The 22,080-nt window shown below is 36.0% G+C and overlaps 1 protein-coding gene across 1 annotated transcript in view; it reads right to left on the minus strand.

The window, feature by feature from the left end:
- Positions 1-419: 419 nt before the first annotated feature.
- Positions 420-22,080, minus strand: part of LOC129738567 (uncharacterized transmembrane protein DDB_G0289901-like) — a 189,203-nt gene continuing 167,542 nt past the window's right edge. The window contains exon 5 of the mRNA XM_055729798.1: positions 420-851. Coding sequence (XP_055585773.1) covers positions 533-851 — 319 coding nt within the window. The 3' untranslated portion in view covers positions 420-532. The remainder of the gene's footprint in view (positions 852-22,080) is intronic.

Below are 22,080 nucleotides of genomic sequence, written 5' to 3' on the forward strand. Positions count from 1 at the left end.
TTATGGCCGGGCTTAAGGCCAAGGAGCGGGAATTTACGTATGGACTGTAAATAAAATACGAGTAATATGGTAAAATGAAGTTTAATAGTTATTTTTCATTCTCTGAAAATTTGATGGCAACCGGATGAAAACTTGAATTTTACGAATCAATTTTGGTGTGTGGTAATTTCATCGGGACACCCTTTATTTGAAAGTTCCATAAAGATTGATGAAACGTGACAATAAAAATCATCCTTATATCTTGTGAATTATCGTGGTTTTTCTCATACCAATATGCATAGTTGGGGTTTACAAAAGTTTCTCGAGTTGCAATGTCAAATGTAGCAACTCCTTTTCTACCATCAATTATAGTTTATTTTGATCCTTTTTGGTTTAGGGCTATGAAAGAGTTTGCAGTCTAGATTTATGCTTAGTCGTGTCGTCAGTTAATCATAAATTTTCCAGAAAAACTCGCCCAATAATGTACATATGTAGACAGGCTTGTTAAGGTCCAGTCTATCCACAAAAAGGTAACTTTTATCGCTACAAACACCTACCTCATTTGCCGGTCGTACGCCACGGCCATGCTGGCTGGATCGTCTGGGTCGTACCCGACCAGGTGCTGATACTGAGGGTGGTGAGGGTGGCCGGCCAGCAGCGAATCGTACTGCTGATTGAGTGCTGCCGAGGTGATGAAGGACGCGTCTAGCAGGGTGTTGTTGTTATCATATCCCGGTGGTCCGCCGCCACTTCCGGGGCCAAAGTGTATCAGATTATGCTGGCCGCCGGCGAACAGGAGCGACTCCGGCGGGCTGATCGATTGTGGTTTACTGCTCTGGAAAAACGAAACGCGCACCTTGGAGCGTTCCACTCTGGAAAAAAGCGAGAAAAAAGAAAGAATGAGGTTAGCGTAAAATGGTAATATTAGGTCGCATGATTACGTCAGTAGTTTCGTGGTCATTAATGGCACAAGGGTAGAAAGGGAGATAGGAAGTTACAATCAGGAAATGGAATCGAAGCGATACAAAATGCTAATCATTCAATTTTCTGCAAGTTAATGGTAATACTTTGACCTTCAAATAACCCAGATTCTAGAAAAGAGGTTAAAATGTTTAATTTTACAACTAATCTTCCCCACCATCTATATCCATTTTTCAGGATTTTCACAAACCTCGCTTAAAAAGGCAACTTCATTTAACTACTCAGCATAATGCAGTTGATGAAGTTTGGATTTTTATTTCCCCACATCACGCTAAAGAGTTGCAGCGACTGAAAAACTCGCGCCATTCGTTAGAATCCATTCTAGGTAGATATAGGTACATTTGTACCGATTCGGTTTTCCCCACCGAAGAGGTGGCGCCTGAATGGCGACTGCATGTAGTAACAACGACACTACTAACCGATATATACTCACCACACGAATGATGCCAGCCATCCGTGTGGTATTGTAGTAAGATGGGTAGCGGTCGAATGAATTTCATTCCGTTTTCCCACCCGCCTCGTCCGGTTGTTGTGTGTTGTTGCTTGTCACCCAGCTGTGTGGGACATTTATGATGGGCTGGTGCTCATGTGGTGAAACGAAAACGAATGCGGTTTGGATGCATCCGATGGGGAGATGATGCAATGTACGCCTTTTAAAGGAATTGTGCATTTAGTGGAGATGTTCCTGGAACTGTGGGCGCGAATACAGTTAAAATATGGTAAGTTCAAAAAATGCACAAAGGATCTTGCTAGAAACTTCAGGATTTGTGAAAGAACAAAAAATAATCTTTGGCTGTAAGATGTAAGGCTGTAAGATCCGCAAATCGTTGCTCTTTATTACCAATTGTGGGAGGAAGACTGAAATTCGCTGTATCGTTTTCTGTATCGTTTGTTTACTGTCGGCAAAAAGCCAGCAATTGTTGAAAAGATTTGTAATCGTTCAAATTTAAACTTTAGATGATCAGTTTCGTGTAGCGAGTCATGTAACTCAGTTGTTTAGGTGCTAAATTTAAGTCTTCTGAGTTAATTGCTGCAGATTCAAAAGAACATCGAAATCAAATTCAACAGCTAGATTATTCAATACCAGACTGTCCACTCTGTCGTAAATATAAACTTTGAACTATATAAAAATGTTTTTCGGTCCATGGGAACTACCCAAAATCTAAATCTGTTATTTAAGCTGTTTTTAGAACAACCATTATTCAAACAATTTTTATTTATCAGCTTCAAAAACTTTGAACAAATTTGAGCGACTGAATACGTCTGTTCATTCAAGAATTTGCCAGAACAAAACAAAACCTAATTAAATCATTGTATTATGCAAAACAAGTGCTTTTCAGCATCAATTTTTTTTATTCATATTCAAAGAAAAGAAAAATTTTGAACCTTCGCCCTGGTCGGTAGATTGATGATAGGAATTTGACGTTTGAAAGATTTTTTTTCTTTTTTTATTCAGTCTTTCTCCCCCAGGTTACCAAGAATTCCATATATCCATATATAGAGTTTGTTTTGATAAGGTCGTCCCAAGCAACCAAAAGTCCCATAAAACAGGTACAAACACGCTTACTCAGCCCCATCATTGATATGAAGTACGTTCTATGCAGCTCAAAATTTAAGTTCTTATTGATACTTTCAAGTTCTTAAACAAGTCTTAATGAACTTCTATTCAGCTTCCAGCGGCCTCTTAATTTAGCTTCCGAAAAATCGTGAAATGAGCAAAAAAATCTCTCTCTATCTCAACTGAACCGTTGGCTTCGGTTCATATCACTTTCTCTTGATTATTTACTGTGTTCTCTACCAGTGCCGCTATTATGCCATGCGCCGGATTTTAAACTCGACAAATTGCTCAATTGCTTCTTTCCTACATTACCTACATATATCGCATCGGAATGGTCACTCAAGTACAAAATTACTTATTGAAAAAAAAACTTGCCCGGCTTAGGGATCGAACCCCGACCTTCGTGGTGAGAATCGAACACGCTATCACGAGACTACGCCTAGATGTTATTCTAACTGAAACTAAAACTCGAAGAGGTGATTTGATTTTGAAAGCACATCAATGCACTTTTTGTGACTTATCAAATCCCGTTTGAGCACTTTTGTGCCCTTTATGTGACTTACCAAATCCCGTATTGAGAACTTTTGTGCCCTTTATGTGACTTAAGTCCCGTATAACGTACGTATAGATCACTTTTGCAGCTTTCAAGTTCGTTAATGAGTACATATCTGAAATCTTTAAAATATCTAACGGAAACCATTCGTAAGAGCGATTTCAGCTATTTCAGTGCACTGAATGTTTCCAATTAGTTAGTTTTGCTTCTAGGCTGAGCGAATTTTCATTCATATTTTGCCACAAAAATGTAATGCAAAATGTCGTATCTGCATGTTTTCTCGAACAGCTAAACTAAATAATGCTTGTTTCGAATACATTAACATATTTCTCACCTGTTTCTGAATCGCATATTCAATTTGCAGATAATTTTGGGAGATACTTAAAATATTAGAATTAAAACCCTGAAGCCAAATTCGACATCAATTTCCTGGAAACACGTCAGGTTGCTCATACGACCTAATTGAAACAAACTCTGGATGTGTTGAACGAGCTTTCAAAAGATTAGTCACTCGCTAGTGGCGCTAACAATCGCTAGAGCTACATGTAGCTTTGAAAGGATGTGCTGGGTAGAGAAAGTAAATTAACGAAAATTCCACCATCAAGTGCTCGCTAAATCATTGAATTCAATAGATTATGGGCCCAAATTAGCCAGAATGAAGACCAACAGTTAAATTGAAGGGTTTGGATCCTACACACTAAGATTGAAAATTTTCCCCTCGGGATAATGACTCTCCGACCGAACCACAGGAAAAAAGTTGAGTTTATACGAAGTTCGTGTGACGCTTAGTTTCCCCTGAAATCCGGGAAATAATTCCCACGAATGCACAGGTACTCTAATCATCCGCGATGCCAGGTAAATGTTTGACGTTTTGTAGTTAGGATAAATGTATAGCCGTTTTCAAAAGCTTTCCAAAATTCCCTAAATAATCTAAATTGTTCTATGGAGGACATGGAGTCGCTAGTGTTTGCTTAATAACGTCCTGTATCACGGGAAAATGTCTGCTGAAAAAAAGTTTTCTGTCGCGTGTTTTATAGTTCATCCCTTTCTATCTTACGTGTAATGCTCCAAATGATTTTCCCTTTTGAACTGAATTGATAGTCGATTGAACCAACAGTATGAGGAATTGGTCGTCGCATCATTCTATACCGATACCGATGAAGCCGCTGCTGATTGCTGAAGATCTTAACTAAATTAGGCCACCGGAGGACCTGACAAATAGATTGAATGCGCTGAAATCAGCAACAAATTATGGTCCTGGAGTAGGTTAGTATGTTAAATCAATTCATAATTGACTGAAAGCTGAGATTTGCATGATCTTCGTTTTCAGGTAAACCCAACAAAAAATATCAAACCACCAGGGAACGCAACAGAGGAATTTTGTGTATTAATTGTTAGATAGGAATATTAAGATGTTATTAATTGTGAATAAATTTAAATAATATTAAAACATGATTTTGTTATGATTTTGATGATGGTTGTTGTTTGGTGTAGAAATATCTGAATTCCATTTAAATATCGGATAGAAGCTATTGTTATACTGAGCTGTTTTTCTATGCTGAAATATGTAGTCCTGTAATTTCAGCTGTTGAAAATACCGGACGAAATCGTCGCGACCACAGGAGAAAAGATTAAGTGTGTCCTTGCTGCTTATAAGTGAAGAAGCTTTCAGCACATTTGATTCACTGGAGAAGAAAAGTGCTCCAGCGTTGGGATCAGAACGTTAGAAGAGCCAGCAGAAAATTTCGCTTTTCGAGACAGTTTATTGCAATTCGCAAGTGTCCTACTTGCGGTGGGCAATTGAAAAAAAACAGAGGAGCTTTTTGAAAAAAATATCGAAAAGTGTTATTTTTCAGCACTGATTTCAGTGTCGCAGAGTACATTTCACGACCTGCTTGATCACAAATTTTCAGTTGTTGATTTGATCGCCCATATGTTGCTATTTGTTGACATGATGGTAAATTTATAAATTTCCAAAGGAATTTTTCGAGTATGCATAATATTGTGTATGAAACACGATGCACAACTCGATTTTTTCAGCACTTGACATTATTACACAACTCAACAAGCATGGTAGGATACATTTACAACTCGTGCTGATAAAATTCACTTTTTGCAACTTGATGCATAAATAACTATTGGCGTCTTGAATTTGAACCATATAAATAGGGTAGATTGGGTCTATTACCTCATGTTTTGACGATATGACGTTTTTTAAATCTAAAATAATCATTCTAGTCAGTCAGCGGTCACTGATAAACGAACTAACCACTTTCAAAAAAATGATTTTGAAACGTTTTATTACCCTTAGTTCAAAGCAGGTTTACTAGATTCTGTGACAAAAATAACAGAAAGTTTTTAAATCTATAATTCATTTAATTTTATATTTATTAAGTTCAATAAAAAAAAAAAATACTTAATTGACTGCAGAAAATTTAAACCTACCTCAAAATAGCAAAAATTGATTTTTTTATATATTAAAAAAAGGCCTTGAAATTCCAAATTCGAAAAAAAAGAAAAATTTGATAAAAATTTGATAAAAAACCAAAACCAATACAGACCCCGTTCGTTTTTGGCAACATTCAGAAACAACATTATCTTATAGCTTTCGCAGTTATAGGACCAACATAATTTAGACAAACACCAAAAACATGTTTTTACGTTATCTAATGGTGATAAAATTAGAGTGTCTATTTTCTGGCCATTTTAACGTTCCAGGAAATCTGACGATCGTTTTCCCGGGAATTCCCGGCATCCCGGGCAAAATTGAAAAATAAGATTCTCGCACTCTATGGTAAACGAAACCTTATGTATATGTTTTTTTTTAATTTGAAAGAAGTAGTATTGTAAAACATTTCCCATTGTTTTTAAAATCCAAAACTTCAATAAACAGTTATAAAACCCAAATAAATATTTGGGTTACTATTTTTTACACTTTTTTAAAAGCTAAACATAGTGAAAGATATGTCCCTTTTGGCATAAATTTCAAATTACTGGTAACTTACACCAATTTTTAACTTCTTTTGGAATTCATCCATTTTTTAATATCATGCAGATACATACATCAATTAGTGTTGGAAATTAGAAATAGAATAAAATATGGATTCAAAAACAAAGTGCAAATCAAAAGTACTAAATAAAAAACTTCGTTGGTTAAAGTACTTATTTATTACTTAAACACACAATATTGAATGCAGAAATTTTAAATAAATAAAAAAGTCTTTCACTATCGATAGAAGTTGGTTTGCTAGATTTCAAGTTATTTATCAAATTTCGTTAATTTTTAGATAACTATCCATTGGTTTTAACTCTCAACAGTTGGCGAAAAGAATGTTCTTAATGATGAGTGTTGTAAAATAGAACATTCCAATTATTTGTTTGATTTTATGGATTTTTTGTTGCTATTTACTTCACTCTGAATTGTATCAAATTGAACTTATTAACCAGTTAAAAAAAATTTTCAAGTCTTAGCCATGTATCAAGGAAGAATAATCATTCCCTTTGCTGAATTCTGGTCGTAGAAATTGTTGGTATTGTAGCTTTATTTATTGGGTTCGGGAATTCTCGGGATTTTTCAGCGATTCTTGGGAATTTTTTGGATTCCCAGGTATTTCCGGTCGAGAAATCCCGGGACAGGCACTCAAGATAAAATACAAAAAGAAAAACAGTATTTAAAAAAATGCGAAAGTATTCAAAAATGAAAATGGTATGAAAATTTCACAAAATGAAGAACCAATTACAAACCAACGATTAAAAATGACAAAAATAGCTAAAAAATGATGAAGAATGACAAAATTAGCAAATATGACAAAAAATAAACAAAAATTATAAACAAATCAAGAAAAGTGCTAAATGTATCAGAAACACGATTAAAAAATGACTAAAAATGATCGGAAATTAACAAAAAAAAAACCAAAAACCGTTTGATCTAAAGAACATTTGATTCTGGCAACACAAAATATTCAGCAGTGTTTCCAAAAACGAACGGATTCTGTACAAACAAAAGACTAAAAATGAGAAAAACTGAATTAAAACTGATGCAAAATTTCTACTTCTAAAAATTAACAAACATTGTAAACATAACAACAAAACACTTTTAGTCTTTTTTATCTTTTTTTTTTGTCTTATTTCCCTCTTTTTCCCTTTTTGTCTTTTTCATCTTTTTGTCTTTTTTGTCTTTTTTGTCTTTTTTGTCTTTTTTGTCTTTTTTGTCTTTTTTGTCTTTTTTGTCTTTTTTGTCTTTTTTGTCTTTTTTGTCTTTTTTGTCTTTTTTGTCTTTTTTGTCTTTTTTGTCTTTTTTGTCTTTTTTGTCTTTTTTGTCTTTTTTGTCTTTTTTGTCTTTTTTGTCTTTTTTGTCTTTTTTGTCTTTTTTGTCTTTTTTGTCTTTTTTGTCTTTTTTGTCTTTTTTGTCTTTTTTGTCTTTTTTGTCTTTTTTGTCTTTTTTGTCTTTTTTGTCTTTTTTGTCTTTTTTGTCTTTTTTGTCTTTTTTGTCTTTTTTGTCTTTTTTGTCTTTTTTGTCTTTTTTGTCTTTTTTGTCTTTTTTGTCTTTTTTGTCTTTTTTGTCTTTTTTGTCTTTTTTGTCTTTTTTGTCTTTTTTGTCTTTTTTGTCTTTTTTGTCTTTTTTGTCTTTTTTGTCTTTTTTGTCTTTTTTGTCTTTTTTGTCTTTTTTGTCTTTTTTGTCTTTTTTGTCTTTTTTGTCTTTTTTGTCTTTTTTGTCTTTTTTGTCTTTTTTGTCTTTTTTGTCTTTTTTGTCTTTTTTGTCTTTTTTGTCTTTTTTGTCTTTTTTGTCTTTTTTGTCTTTTTTGTCTTTTTTGTCTTTTTTGTCTTTTTTGTCTTTTTTGTCTTTTTTGTCTTTTTTGTCTTTTTTGTCTTTTTTGTCTTTTTTGTCTTTTTTGTCTTTTTTGTCTTTTTTGTCTTTTTTGTCTTTTTTGTCTTTTTTGTCTTTTTTGTCTTTTTTGTCTTTTTTGTCTTTTTTGTCTTTTTTGTCTTTTTTGTCTTTTTTGTCTTTTTTGTCTTTTTTGTCTTTTTTGTCTTTTTTGTCTTTTTTGTCTTTTTTGTCTTTTTTGTCTTTTTTGTCTTTTTTGTCTTTTTTGTCTTTTTTGTCTTTTTTGTCTTTTTTGTCTTTTTTGTCTTTTTTGTCTTTTTTGTCTTTTTTGTCTTTTTTGTCTTTTTTGTCTTTTTTGTCTTTTTTGTCTTTTTTGTCTTTTTTGTCTTTTTTGTCTTTTTTGTCTTTTTTGTCTTTTTTGTCTTTTTTGTCTTTTTTGTCTTTTTTGTCTTTTTTGTCTTTTTTGTCTTTTTTGTCTTTTTTGTCTTTTTTGTCTTTTTTGTCTTTTTTGTCTTTTTTGTCTTTTTTGTCTTTTTTGTCTTTTTTGTCTTTTTTGTCTTTTTTGTCTTTTTTGTCTTTTTTGTCTTTTTTGTCTTTTTTGTCTTTTTTGTCTTTTTTGTCTTTTTTGTCTTTTTTGTCTTTTTTGTCTTTTTTGTCTTTTTTGTCTTTTTTGTCTTTTTTGTCTTTTTTGTCTTTTTTGTCTTTTTTGTCTTTTTTGTCTTTTTTGTCTTTTTTGTCTTTTTTGTCTTTTTTGTCTTTTTTGTCTTTTTTGTCTTTTTTGTCTTTTTTGTCTTTTTTGTCTTTTTTGTCTTTTTTGTCTTTTTTGTCTTTTTTGTCTTTTTTGTCTTTTTTGTCTTTTTTGTCTTTTTTGTCTTTTTTGTCTTTTTTGTCTTTTTTGTCTTTTTTGTCTTTTTTGTCTTTTTTGTCTTTTTTGTCTTTTTTGTCTTTTTTGTCTTTTTTGTCTTTTTTGTCTTTTTTGTCTTTTTTGTCTTTTTTGTCTTTTTTGTCTTTTTTGTCTTTTTTGTCTTTTTTGTCTTTTTTGTCTTTTTTGTCTTTTTTGTCTTTTTTGTCTTTTTTGTCTTTTTTGTCTTTTTTGTCTTTTTTGTCTTTTTTGTCTTTTTTGTCTTTTTTGTCTTTTTTGTCTTTTTTGTCTTTTTAGTCTTTTTAGTCTTTTTTGTCTTTTTTGTCTTTTTTGTCTTTTTTGTCTTTTTTGTCTTTTTTGTCTTTTTTGTCTTTTTTGTCTTTTTTGTCTTTTTTGTCTTTTCAGTCTTTTTTTGTCTTTTTTGTCTTTTATATTCACTTTAAATTCCTTATTATCGTTTTCTTAAAATATGCACCAAAACATGGAAATAAACTTGGAATAATTCACTAACACACCGTCATACTTTTTTTTTTCGAATCACCGCCTTTTTGTTGATATCAAACAAAAATAAAATGATTGATTTCAATTGTCAAACTCACACCTCCATTGTACCCACTTTGTAAACTTATTCGCACCTGCATAAACAGATTGAAGGTCGCGCAATCGTCATTCCAACGTATGTATAATAGGTGCTTTAAACGATTCCGAAATAAAATCACATCAAAATAAACCGATTCACTATTGAACAAAATGTTTCACGCTGTATGGATGGATGAGCGCCCAATGAATGAAGTTCAACTTCAGACCAGAACAGACTGACCGACGACGACGACTCGTTTTCGATAATAGCAAACACAGATTTCCGGTGTCACCCACCCGACAGGTTTCCATCATTCATCACCCAAACACTGGGGCTACGATTTGACAAAGTGCATCACCAATGGAGCGAATCCGGAACTAGGACGCCCTGTTGTTTGGAATAGCATCGAGTAGCGCAAAACGTGGGACTGTGTCATAATTGCACGGAGAAAAACAAGTAATAAATACCAAAACAAACACGAAAATGCATTTAGAGCGGTTGTAAAGTTTACGAAGAACTCCGGACTGTCGCAGTGCGAACCTGGAAAAAAGCGATTAGATAAATTTTCATCCGTTCCCCTCTTGTGGGAAAATCGAAAACTTATTTCCCACAGCCCAACTACTTCCTAACCGCAAACTAAACCATATTCAAGGAAACTGATCTCCAAAGACAAACCGCAGTAACAAAATGTGCGAAAAAAAACTGAACTTGCACGCTTCCCGAGTCGTATAAACATTGTAGTAGTGTCGATCGCTTACTGTGAATCTTTCTGAAGCGTAGAAGGTATACTTTATGGAACACCAGTTGCACGGGCCGGAATGGTTCGAAATCGAGGGAAAGAAACACTTAGAATAAACAACACAAGAAAAAAAACACACTGGTTTTAAAAATAGTTCACGGTTCTGGGGAAAATTCGTTTTCTCCGCACCGCCACCTCACCGTTGTTGATATCTGTTTTTGTCCGAAGTGATTTACTGCACCCACCACCTACGCATTAGGGTGCTAGGGTAACGGACTTATTTTGGACCAGTGGATTAATCTCCTATAAAGCAACTAATCTTGAAAAAACTTAGTGCAATATATTTAGTACCCGGAAATCAACTCTATTTGATAAAAAATTTCATGATTAATTGCTTTTAAATAGAGCTAGACAAGGTGGTCCAAAATAAGTCCGTTACCCTATATGTGCAGCAATGTCAGCAACAAGCGCGTCATCTGCCTATCGATCATTGAAGGATAAGCTCGAAACGCGGCTGTTTAATGGGATTCCTTCCCGAATTCCCCGCTCCCCTTGGCATTGCAACTAACTGGATCGAATCGAGCCGACGCACGTTAGGGTCAACAATCGGCAGATGCAGCAACACGATAAAATAACGCTACGCTACTGGCTAGCGCTATCGACATGTGCACTCGTCGTTAAATTGCGCGGTACACGTGCGCAATCCATCTACCGGGTAGATCGAACGATGCTTGCTCGTTGCCCATTTCGGTAGAAGTAAGTTTCCCTTCATTCTCACACTTGGGACAGTTCACGTGTTATTTGTGTTATTTTTAATACACAGCTCATCTGTTATAGAACACACTAAAGTATTACAAAAACAACTAAAGTATTTGCTTATGAAGGTTACCTTATTTATATTCAAGATAACTCTTCAAATTAACGGCATCAAAAGGGAACTAACACATATGAAAAATTCACATCTGCAGTCTACACGTTGAAAATTAAGCTCAAAATTTTGAACCATAACCCTGCTATTTATTACAGAATACACCCTCACTAAACCATGTCCAATTCTTGGATATCCCTTAAGAATTTCTATGCTTTTTCTGCACCGCCCTAGTTCTTCAAAGTTCCAAATTGGCGTCCCCCAAAATCCGAGCAAACTTGGTCAAAACTTAATTTGTCAAATTTTGTATCACACATCCGGGCAAGTCCAGATAAAATCGGGCAATCTGGCAAGCTTATTTTAAATCTTCTATGAATAAACAAAATAGAATATAGTAGAATAGACAATTTTGAACTTTGAATCATTTGGATGTGACTTTCGATTACCCGTGTAAGTGACGCCTAGAAGTCCGCTTTAGACTCGATTACTACTGAATCCACATGACATTTTGCGCATGGCTTTTATTTATCAGATTCTTTTAGATATAATTTTGAAACCCATTTACATGAGAAAAAAGTAGCTATAATTCTTTTTTCTAGTGTGTGGTCAATAAGTTTGAATATGATCATTTTATTTAGCTCGTTGTCGAGCAAAACTTTGGCACGTACACCAAATATTTTCAGAGCCATTTTGTATCATGATCAGACAAACTAAGTATTCATGATAGTACTGAAGGGTCTATTTGTATTGATTAAGAGTTCACTTTTATCGGCTGTTTCACACCGCAAATACTAGTAAGTACAATGAAGTTAAACAAATTTTTATAAACCAAACGGCCCTCAGTTCATCAGATACGAATCCATCATATTAATCATTATAGTCATTGTTAATAATATCGAGAATACACGAGAACGACAAATCCAAACAAGCCTCGTACAAAACCTTATTTGGTCCGAAATGTCCATGGAAGTAGTGCGTCAAAATTTGATCAACCCCTGCCATCAGATTTTGTACAGCCACCTTGTCCACCTTCTTCGCCGCAGAAAGCCAGTTTGCCTTGAACTGCTGCTCGTCCTTAGCAGTTTTTATGGTCTTCTTTAGGCTCCGCTTGACAATAGCCCAGTATTTCTCAATTAGGCGGAGCTCTGGCGTGTTGGGAGGGTTCTTGTCCTTGGGAATCACCTGCACGTTGTTGGAGGCGTACCACTCCATGGCCTTTTTACCGTAATGGCAAGATGCCAAATTCGGCCAAAACAGTACGGAACAACCGTGTTTCTTCAGGAAAGGCAGCGGACGTTTATTCAAACACTCTTTCACGTAAATTTCTTGGTTGACAGTCCCGGAAGCTATGTAAATGCTGCTTTTCAAGCCACCGGTATAGACCGGCTTGCCAAACCAGATATTTATTCGCGTTTCATGTGCTTGCGGCATCTCGGAGAGAGAGAGGTTAGGGTTTCGCTTGAAACTACCGGCAACTCTCTTTGTCGTCTCAGCGGCTTCCGGTTTTCGATTTCCCTCCGATCCAAACTTCCTGGCTGTCGACAAACGTTCCCCAAACATTTTAATTACATTTGTAACGGTTGATTTGGCAACTTTTAGCGATTTTGCCAGCTTTGCGTGCGAGTAGCTCGGATTTTCGCGATGCGCGAGCAAAATTTTGATACGCTGCTCTTCTTCCTTGGACGGCATTTTGACAACTGAAGAGTGAATTCCAAAATCAAAATAGGAGCAACATTCTACACACACACACACACCTTCAAAATGAGGGGTGTTCAGGTATTTTAAATGCAAAATTGAAAGAAAAACGTCAAGTTGATATTGACCAAATTTTGACCGTATCACCCTTTATATAGACTGTTCCGATAGTTATGAGTACCTTATAAAAACACCGTAATTTCTAAAATCGTGTAGTGTTCAACAAAATTTTGGCTGCGTACTGTTGTTTACATCTAAGGCCTATGACATAGTGGGTGCGATGCGATGAGAATCGACGCTAAATTTACGGACGCAGCCTATGCGAACTCGAGCGGCAGAACAAATTGACATCTGTTTCGCCGCGTTGAGTATGTCAGGTTTAAGCGATTCACATACATTTTCATCAAATGTGGTTCACCGCATTGAATCGCATTCGCCGCATCGCATCGCATCGTATTCACTATGGCCGGTGACATAGTGAGTGCGATGCGATGCGAATTGGCGGAAAATTTACGGACGCAGCCTATGCGAACTCGAGCGGCGGAACAAATTGACATCTCCTTCGCCGCGTTGAGTATGTCAGGTTTAAGCGATTCACATACATTTTCATCAAATGTGGTTCACCGCATTGAATCGCATTCACCGCATCGCATCGCATCGTATTCACTATGTCATCGGCCTAAGTGAAGCAAGCGTTGTATTTTTTGTAGTTTTTCGATAATAAATCTTAAAAAACGTGACCTTACTCCCGAGCAAACAAAACGGAATATGCTCAAATGGGGCACTGTGAGTGCTATTTTAACCACAAAACAAACTAAGAAAAAAGGTGTGAGCAGTACCGTGAACAGTGTATTTTCGGAGATTCCCCGAGACGCGGTTAGAAACCTGGCCCTGCTGGCCCTACAGGCCCTACAATGGACAAGAAAATCGAGGATTATTACAAACTGCATCCTTCGGCATCAGTACTGAATGTGACTATGATACTAGGTAGTGTAGGATGCCGATAATACTAAAAGACCACGTTTGGTTTCAAGTCTTTATTATTTAAAATCTTGAAGTGATCTGCTTCCTAAACATTCTTGAACTTATCTAGGCCTACCTGATCCTTACAGTACCTAATCGACTAATGTTATACGTGCCAAAGAAATAATTCGATTTAAGACCCATCGGAAGCAGAAGCAGCCATAAAGGAGTACTAAACAGGTTGAATCCGTTAACCGGTGGGCTCGGAAACTCAACGACAAACTTCTGACCAGGAAATCGGGTGATGAAACCAACATTAAACTCGAAAGAAAAACTCAACCAAGACCACAACTTTATACCATCAGTGAAAGCCATTTACACTGGAAAATTTGGAAAGAAGGTTATGGTGTGACAAGCCATATGTGAATGCGGTAAAAATTCATAACCACAAATACAAAAAAGAACGCAAGAACGTTTACAAAAAAGTTTGCTACCCTCAATCAAACAGCATAACAATCTTTTGACCAAATCTCGCTTCGTGCCTCTAAGAATGCATTAAAGTGGTATGGAGTCAACAAGGTCACAAGTTTACCGAAAGACTCCAACCCACCAATCTGTCAAGAGATTCGTCCAATCGAAACTTTTTGGGCTTTGGCGAAGACAAATCTCAGGAAATACATGAAAGATCGTTCTAAAGTGGTAAAAATGGACGGAGACTGTTCACTGTTCAGAAGCAGATGAGTAGTGTTAAAAGAAAAGTAAAGGTCTCGTGAGTAAAAGTAAAGGTTTTCATCATTTTCGTGAGAATGCGAAGCATTTTTCCGAAACAGCACAAAAAAATATAATGCACAAATGGTGTATTTTACCCAACGCTCCGCTGATTCAGTTGGTGAAAATTTGAAGAAGTAAGCATTGGAGCGGTTCGAAATGCAATGCGGAAATCGCGTACGGTGGACAAAACTTTGGACCAGCAAGTCATGCGTGCTTCCGCCAGAAAGAAGAGTGCCTCAGTTCGGGATGTGGCCAAAAATGTGGAATCCCCTCGTAGCATCGCCCATCGTGACAAGGTAAGATTGGGACTAAAGACATATAAGAAGCAGAAGAAGCCGAAGTGGAGTAAAAAAAACAAGCTGCTTCTGTCGAACCAAGAGCCGGTAAATGAAATGATCAACTGCTGTGTGAAAAATCGGCGTGCGTTATCATCGACGACGAAATCTGTTGCGAGTTTGATTACAAAACGCTTTCGGGTGACCAGTACTACATTGTTTGGGATGGTCAACGTGTTGACGAGACGGAGACATCAATTTTTACAGAAAAAATCGGTGAAAATGAAACGGTTTGTCAAGCAGAACTTAACCTTGTTCTAATCCTGAAGCTTGTTTTTATCCAGACACTGATCCTTTTTTTATCCCCAATCCGGACTTCCCACAAGCTACGGAAGAAAAGGGATGAAACATCCACACAAGATGAAAATTCCATAAAAATCCCCATTTTGAATCCAAATCTTCATAAAGTTCCTGATACTGACTCTTATTCTGATTTAGATTCAGATCCTGGTCTAGTTCTTTATCATTATCTTACTCTCGATGTCGATCCAGATCCTGAACATCATTCTCATCATGATCCTGATCCCAATCATGATCCTGAACATGCACCCGATTTGGATCTTGATCCAGATCCAGATTTTCAAATGCATTCCTACGTACGAAAAAAGGTACATTGAGTATTCTCAAAAGTAAACACATTTATATTTTTATTCGATGAGGGATTACTTTGATAAAAATCATTCCAATTTCACCATTTTAATCTGACCTACACTCTCGGAAAGTCTAGTGCATTGCCATTGAGATCCTAATCTATCTGACCATCTTAGAGGAGACTCCGGCGTAGAAGCGTTTCAAATTATTCCCCATGTTTAGCGAAATTTGTTTATTTTGTCTGGCGTCACCACAGTCGCCAATTGCAATCGTGAGAAACGGAACGGAATTATTTTGCCATTCTATCCGCTCGCTGCTCCCAGGTCCAGTGCCAGTTTCTACATACACACATATTACATTTCTTGAGCCGTAATAATAACGATGGTGATGATGATGGTGATGATGTTGATGAAAGTATGGGAAAATGACATCATCATTATCTCTGGTCGAGTCAAGTGCAGGCCATTAGAGGGAATCGCGTACGGAAATTTGCTCTGACTGTGGAGATCATCATTCGAACAAAATAGGCGGTCTAACTGGTTTCGGTTGAATGGTTCCTAAAAGTATAATTTATCGAGATGCTAGCAATATATTGTGAAAGTTGGAATGTTTATTCTTTCAGCGGAAGCATTGTAAGAGATTTGCCAAATTAATGAACGCTTGAACGAGCTTTTTTCCCAAATTTTACGAACAGTAAAACAGGGCAGCAGAGAATAGTACAAGGTGAGGATGCTCAGAATTCGTTGATTGCGTATTAGAAGCCATCTGTTTCGTTTCGGTTGTCTAGACTATAAACAAGATGAGTTATTTGCTCAAATTTTCGCTTTTGCACCAGGATGGGGAATATCGTGCCCGGAATTGCCCGAAATGTCGAAAAAATGCGAAACGTAATTAAAAACTGAACAGCATTGATTTCGACCGAATACAGTCTTTGGTAGCCAAAGACAGTTTTAAGTTCGCAATTTCAGATCAAAAGTTATTCCAAGATAATTTTTCACGGTTGCTCCATCTATTAAGTGTGGTGCAACTGAAAAAGTGTAATCGAATAACCTGTAGATGCAAAATAATAGCATAGTGTCATATTTTTGCCTGGACAAAATAAGGTTTCATTAAGCATCGATTTGTCTAAAGATGATGCCAAATCAACACCTAAATAAAGCATTGCCAGCAAAGTGAAAGCATGATTTAGTTTCGAAGGGACGGGAAATTGGTTTTACTTATCTAATTTTACAACTTCAATAGAAAAAATTGATGCGTTTATCGTTTCCATAAATAGGTTTTTTATACCTAAGAAGGCCACGCACATATCAGATTGAAAAATTGTGATTTCAGAGAGTCGAAATTAGTTTAATTAAGGAAATTTGACCACCGACAAAACAGTAAAATATAGCTTTTGGTTCCTTTATCGATTCCGACTCCCTCTCTCCTGATATGGACCGTTTCCTAAGCCGATATCAGTTGGTTAACCTCAATTTCATTTGCGATACCTGTGTGTCACTGTGTTCCGATAATAAATGCGGCAACCACAAAAACCGAGAACCGAGAATCCGATACCTACTGTGACACCATAAATGGGGATCATTTCGATTTACAATGTGCGGTGTGAGAGTGTTTGCTTGCGTACATTGACACCTTTTTCGGCCCTTCCGACTTTTAGTTAGTCATCATAACACAACACGACGCACCGATTTGCCGGTCGAAAAATATGTTCATCTTTTTGCCCCCGGGAAATATGAACCGAGGAAGAGTAAGAGAGATACACCGTTACCTTAGGAAGTAAATAACTACAAAGTAGGTTGATGCCGACTAGAGACGCGACCAGACCGGCTAGCGGTTTCTTAATCTTATTATCAAGTGTATGTCATTCGTCGTCCCAGGCGTTTGTCATTCATAGTGTATGTACGCTCATGTTGTCACTGTCTGACAGTTCAAAAAGCTCCGAACGCACAACTGAGGGAGCTCAACCGGGTACTTCAACTTCCGCACAACTTCACCAGTTTTGCTCCATGACGGTCAATGTCAGCGGCATTTTTCAACGCCTTGCAGTTGCTTAGATGCCCAACAACGGAAGAGGATGATCTTCACAAGAGCCAACAGAAATCGGAGCTCTTCATCTCGCACCCAAGCAAAAACCTGTAACTTCTCACCTCACCAACCTACAACAACAATAAAGGCCATTCGTTCTCCGATGCATAAATAAGTAGGTATCTACACTCAAGTTCAAGCAGGACCTACGACGGCATTCGGATGGCATTGACTCGAACTCAGCCAGTCGTCACGCCGTCTACGAATGAATGACATCATTCCAACCGAAAGGTGTCTGCTGATGTGATTTGGCTTAGCGCGCAGTCTTAACACCGGCAATTCTCTAGACTTAAACAATTTTAGTTGAAAAAGAACAATTTCATATTGCAGATGTTGCAATCAAAAACACCTAAAATCAAAGAACTTATAATAGAGATAATAACATGAGAAAGGCTCTGGTTGATTCCCTCTAGCTAAGACTGAAACTTAAGTTGTTGATTATTTCGTACCCACTTTTCACTGCACTTTTTAATTTATAGACAAACTAGCTGAAAAAAAAAGAAAAAAAAAAAAAAAAGACAAACTAGCTGACCCGGTGTGACACCTTCCAAAAATAAAATAAATTTTTAAAAATAATTCAAATGTTGATTTTTGTAGGCATTATTTTAAATAAAATTTCAACATATTTGCTGCATCAAAAGTTTCGAATTTCAAATATGGTCTCTTTTGCTTGATAAGTTCTCGATTTATGCCGTGGATAAGTTCTTGAGTTGTGTAAAAAGAAAATTATAGCAGCCTCCTATATCCTCAATGGCGGGAGTCAGTGGTTTCAAATAATCATAAAACCATTTTCGTACCACCCTTCACCCATGCCAAATTTGGCTCCACTTGCTTGATTATTTCTCAAGTGATTAAAAAAAATTAAAAGGGAACTCCCTTCCTTTTCCTAGCTTCCTAAATGTAGGAGGGATGTGGTACCAAACATCTATATTTTTATTTTCATACTAAAATACCCTTCCATGCCGAATTTGGACCCAATTGCTCGAATAGCTCTAAAGTTATGCAATAAAAATTATATGGGAGCTCCACTTCCCCCTTCCTATCTTCCCAAAGGAAAAAGGGAGGGATCTCAAATAAGGTACACCGGGGCAAGTGCAAACTCGGGGCAAGTGCAAACGATCAACTTTCCTCTGTTACAAAAAAATTAAAAAATATTTCTTCTTCTAGAAGTTGTTGTTGTTGTCCAAATCAACAATCTGACATAGATAAACTAAACTTTCTTTCAATTATTCACTAAAAACACGGCACTGTTTGATTACACACGAATTCAAGTAGGTACGTACTAGACATGAAAAGTGTGTTTTTGTTTTCCTTTTTTTGGCTAGAAAAAAGGGCATTCAAATCCGATTTTTCGTCAAAAGGTGAGTGTTTGGGACTGATATTCAGGTGAAAGCAGAAAATTTATGAAAAATTTTCAGTAGACCCTAAAAATTGTGAAAATAATATTCACTCCTGTCAACCCACACTGAGGAGCAAGTGCAAACGACACTACCGGGGTGAGTGCAAACGCACCTTTAAGCCATGTAACATCAGACATTAAAAAAAAATCATCTCAAAAATGGTTCAGCATTATATTAGAGTGGTCAGAAAGGGTATCCAAAGTGTTGTATCTGAAGCGGATATTCAAAATTTTCAAATTTAAATTAAATTGGAGAAAAACCGAGAAATATTTGTTTTTATGTAAGTTTTTTCGTTTCTTGTTGCTTCCTAAGTTGTGAAGAACCAGTGTGTGCCGAAGATACTGCGATTTTTCACATCCGTATTTGATTGACGCCAAAAATCGCTTTTCAACAACAATCAAAACACGAGAAGCCGCCATTTTTGCATCGATTCAAGTATGGGAGGTGCAGCAGAAGCCGGAAACTTGGGAATCAACACGAAAGGTGGTAAAGGAACCCAGAAATCTCTGAGAAAGTCATCCGACAACAATCCGGGAAGTACAGGTTCAACAATCATCGCCGAACAACTAAAAGCTATATCTGCCAAACTGGAAAAACTGGACGAGCTGGAAAGTCTTAATAAGGAACTTTTGAAAACGGTACTTAAGCTTTCCCAGCGTGTGGATAACATCTCAGCGGAAAATCGTCTCCTTAAGCAAGAAGTTCAGGATCTCAGACAGGATAAGATCAAGGAGGAAGTAATAATCAGAGGTGTGAAGCTGCAGCATCCAAAACAACACTTGGAGGTCTGCCACAAGATCAGCGAACTTATTGACTTCAATGCACCACAGTTAGTCAAAGAGGTGCGTCCGATAGTTCTGAAATCCGAGAACACCGACGCGATTATTGTTAAATTCCATCACCTGGAAGGAAAATTGCGGTTCGTGAAGGGAGTGAAAAATCTTGGCAAATCGTTAACACCTGATCGTCTAGACATCCAGTCGAAAAACAAGGCGATAATAATCCAGGATCATTTAACCAAGGAAAGACTAAAAATACATAACCGGACAAAGGATCTCGTTAAGCTGGGATTGCAGAAACCTTGGATTTATCGAGGCTCAACGTGGATTTTCCATCCGGAGACCAAACAGCGACACCGAATCAAAGACGAGCCTGATATTGAAGACATCGAATTTCTACTAGTGACCCGGAATAACTCAGAAAAGGAGAATTTGGACAGCAGCGATAAGGTAGCGTAGTAAGGTTTATTCAGTTTTAACTCTTTTTAGTTTGATTAGGTATTAGGCTATGATTAATTCAGATTCGTTTTTAAATTCTGTTCAAGATTTTGATTCTATTTTATTAAATAATAATAAGTATTTCAGTAGTGTTGATGATTATTGTAATGATTTAAAAACAGATAGCTTCTTATCAATCATTCAAATCAATGCTCGAAGCATATCCAATATTGATCGTTTCGACAATTTTAAATTATCTATTGATAAATTAGGACATAAACCTGACATTATTATTATAGGTGAAAAATGGATAAAAAATACCCTCACACAGCTTTACCAAATCGATGGCTATAACAGTATTTTTTCGTGTAGAAGTAGAGGTGTTGGTGGAGGTTTAGCGATCTATGTTTCTAAAAATATCAATTTTGAAGTTATTGAGTCTGATGAGTGTATTTGCGACATTTCAAGTTTTCATTTCATTCAAATTAAAATCAGTTTAAATAAATTTCAACCATTATTAGTATCTTGCTACTACAGACCACCTAACGATTATACCTTCAATAGATTTTTGCAACATTTAGAAAACAATTTAAATTCCGCAAACAACTATCCACATCTTGTTCTGGGTGACATAAATATTGACACTCTCCATTCGTCTGATAAACTGAATGATTATTGCAATACATTAATGTGCTATGGTTTTGTTGTGTCTAATATTTTCATAACTCGCCCTTCAAGAAAGACACTTCTTGATCATGTGTGTTATAACCTTCTTGATAAATTACCTATCTTTAACGACACCATATTTAATTCCGAAAGTGATCATAATTTTATTTACACTCACTTTCCTTTAACGCTAGACAGACAACACAAAGAAAAGTTTAAATATAAAACCGATTTTCAAAGAATGAATCAACTTCTTACAATGCGTTTTTCACCTGCTTATATGAGTCATTTTGAGGAGCCGAACCAATTCTATGATTACTTTTCCACAACAGTCTTGAAAACTTTACACGAATGTACGAAAAAATTAAAAATAAAATCTTCCTCAGAAAAACTCACTCCATGGATGTCGGATCAACTACTGAAACTTATAAATTGGAACAAAAACGTGAGGGATAAGAGAAGGAAGTGTTTAAAAAAAGGGAAGTCAGTTGATCATCTAAATGTGAAGATACATGACTTAGACAACAGGATTAAAATTTATTCGCAAACTTTGAAACATAACTATTACACAAACAAATTTGCAAATTCCAAAAATTCAAAAGAAACATGGAAAAACATAAATGAAGTGCTGGGTCGTGTTGCAAAATCATCATCAGTAAATGAAATTCATGATTTAGATTCTAACACCATAATTACAAATAAGCAGTTGATTTCCAATGAATTCAATAAATATTTTTCATCAATTGGGCACATTATGGCTTCTAAACAAACTTCAAACAGCACAGACTCAATAAATAAATACAATACTTTAAATTTTAATAACAGTACAATATTTTTGGAACCTACAGATGAGATGGAAATAACTAGTTTGATCAAATCATTTTCAAATCATACGAGCGCAGGACATGATAATATAAGTGTTTATCTGCTAAAAGCCATAGTTGATGTTATCAGTCCAGTTTTAAGTAATATTTTTAACCTTTGTATACAAAATGGAATATACCCCACTAATTTAAAAATAGCTAAAGTAACCCCAGTTTACAAATCAGGCAATCCATCACTTTGCAATAATTATAGACCAATCTCAGTTCTCCCTACGATCAACAAAGTTTTTGAAAAAATACTTTCTAAACGATTGATTTCCTTTTTAAACAACAATTCTTTCTTTTATTCAATGCAATACGGTTTCAGAGAGAAATCTTCTACAACAAACGCTGTGATTGAACTCACTAACAGCATTCAATTAAGCCTCGACAAAAAAGAAAATGTTCTTGGGTTATTCCTAGACTTATCCAAAGCGTTTGATACTGTGAACCGAGATATTCTTTTGGAAAAACTTTTCTCTGCTGGAGTTCGCGGTACAGCCTTAGATTTATTTAAAAGTTATTTGACAAACCGATCGCAATACGTCA

The sequence above is a fragment of the Uranotaenia lowii genome, chromosome 1 (assembly GCF_029784155.1).
Source record: "Uranotaenia lowii strain MFRU-FL chromosome 1, ASM2978415v1, whole genome shotgun sequence".
Classification (NCBI taxonomy): Eukaryota; Metazoa; Arthropoda; class Insecta; order Diptera; family Culicidae; genus Uranotaenia; species Uranotaenia lowii.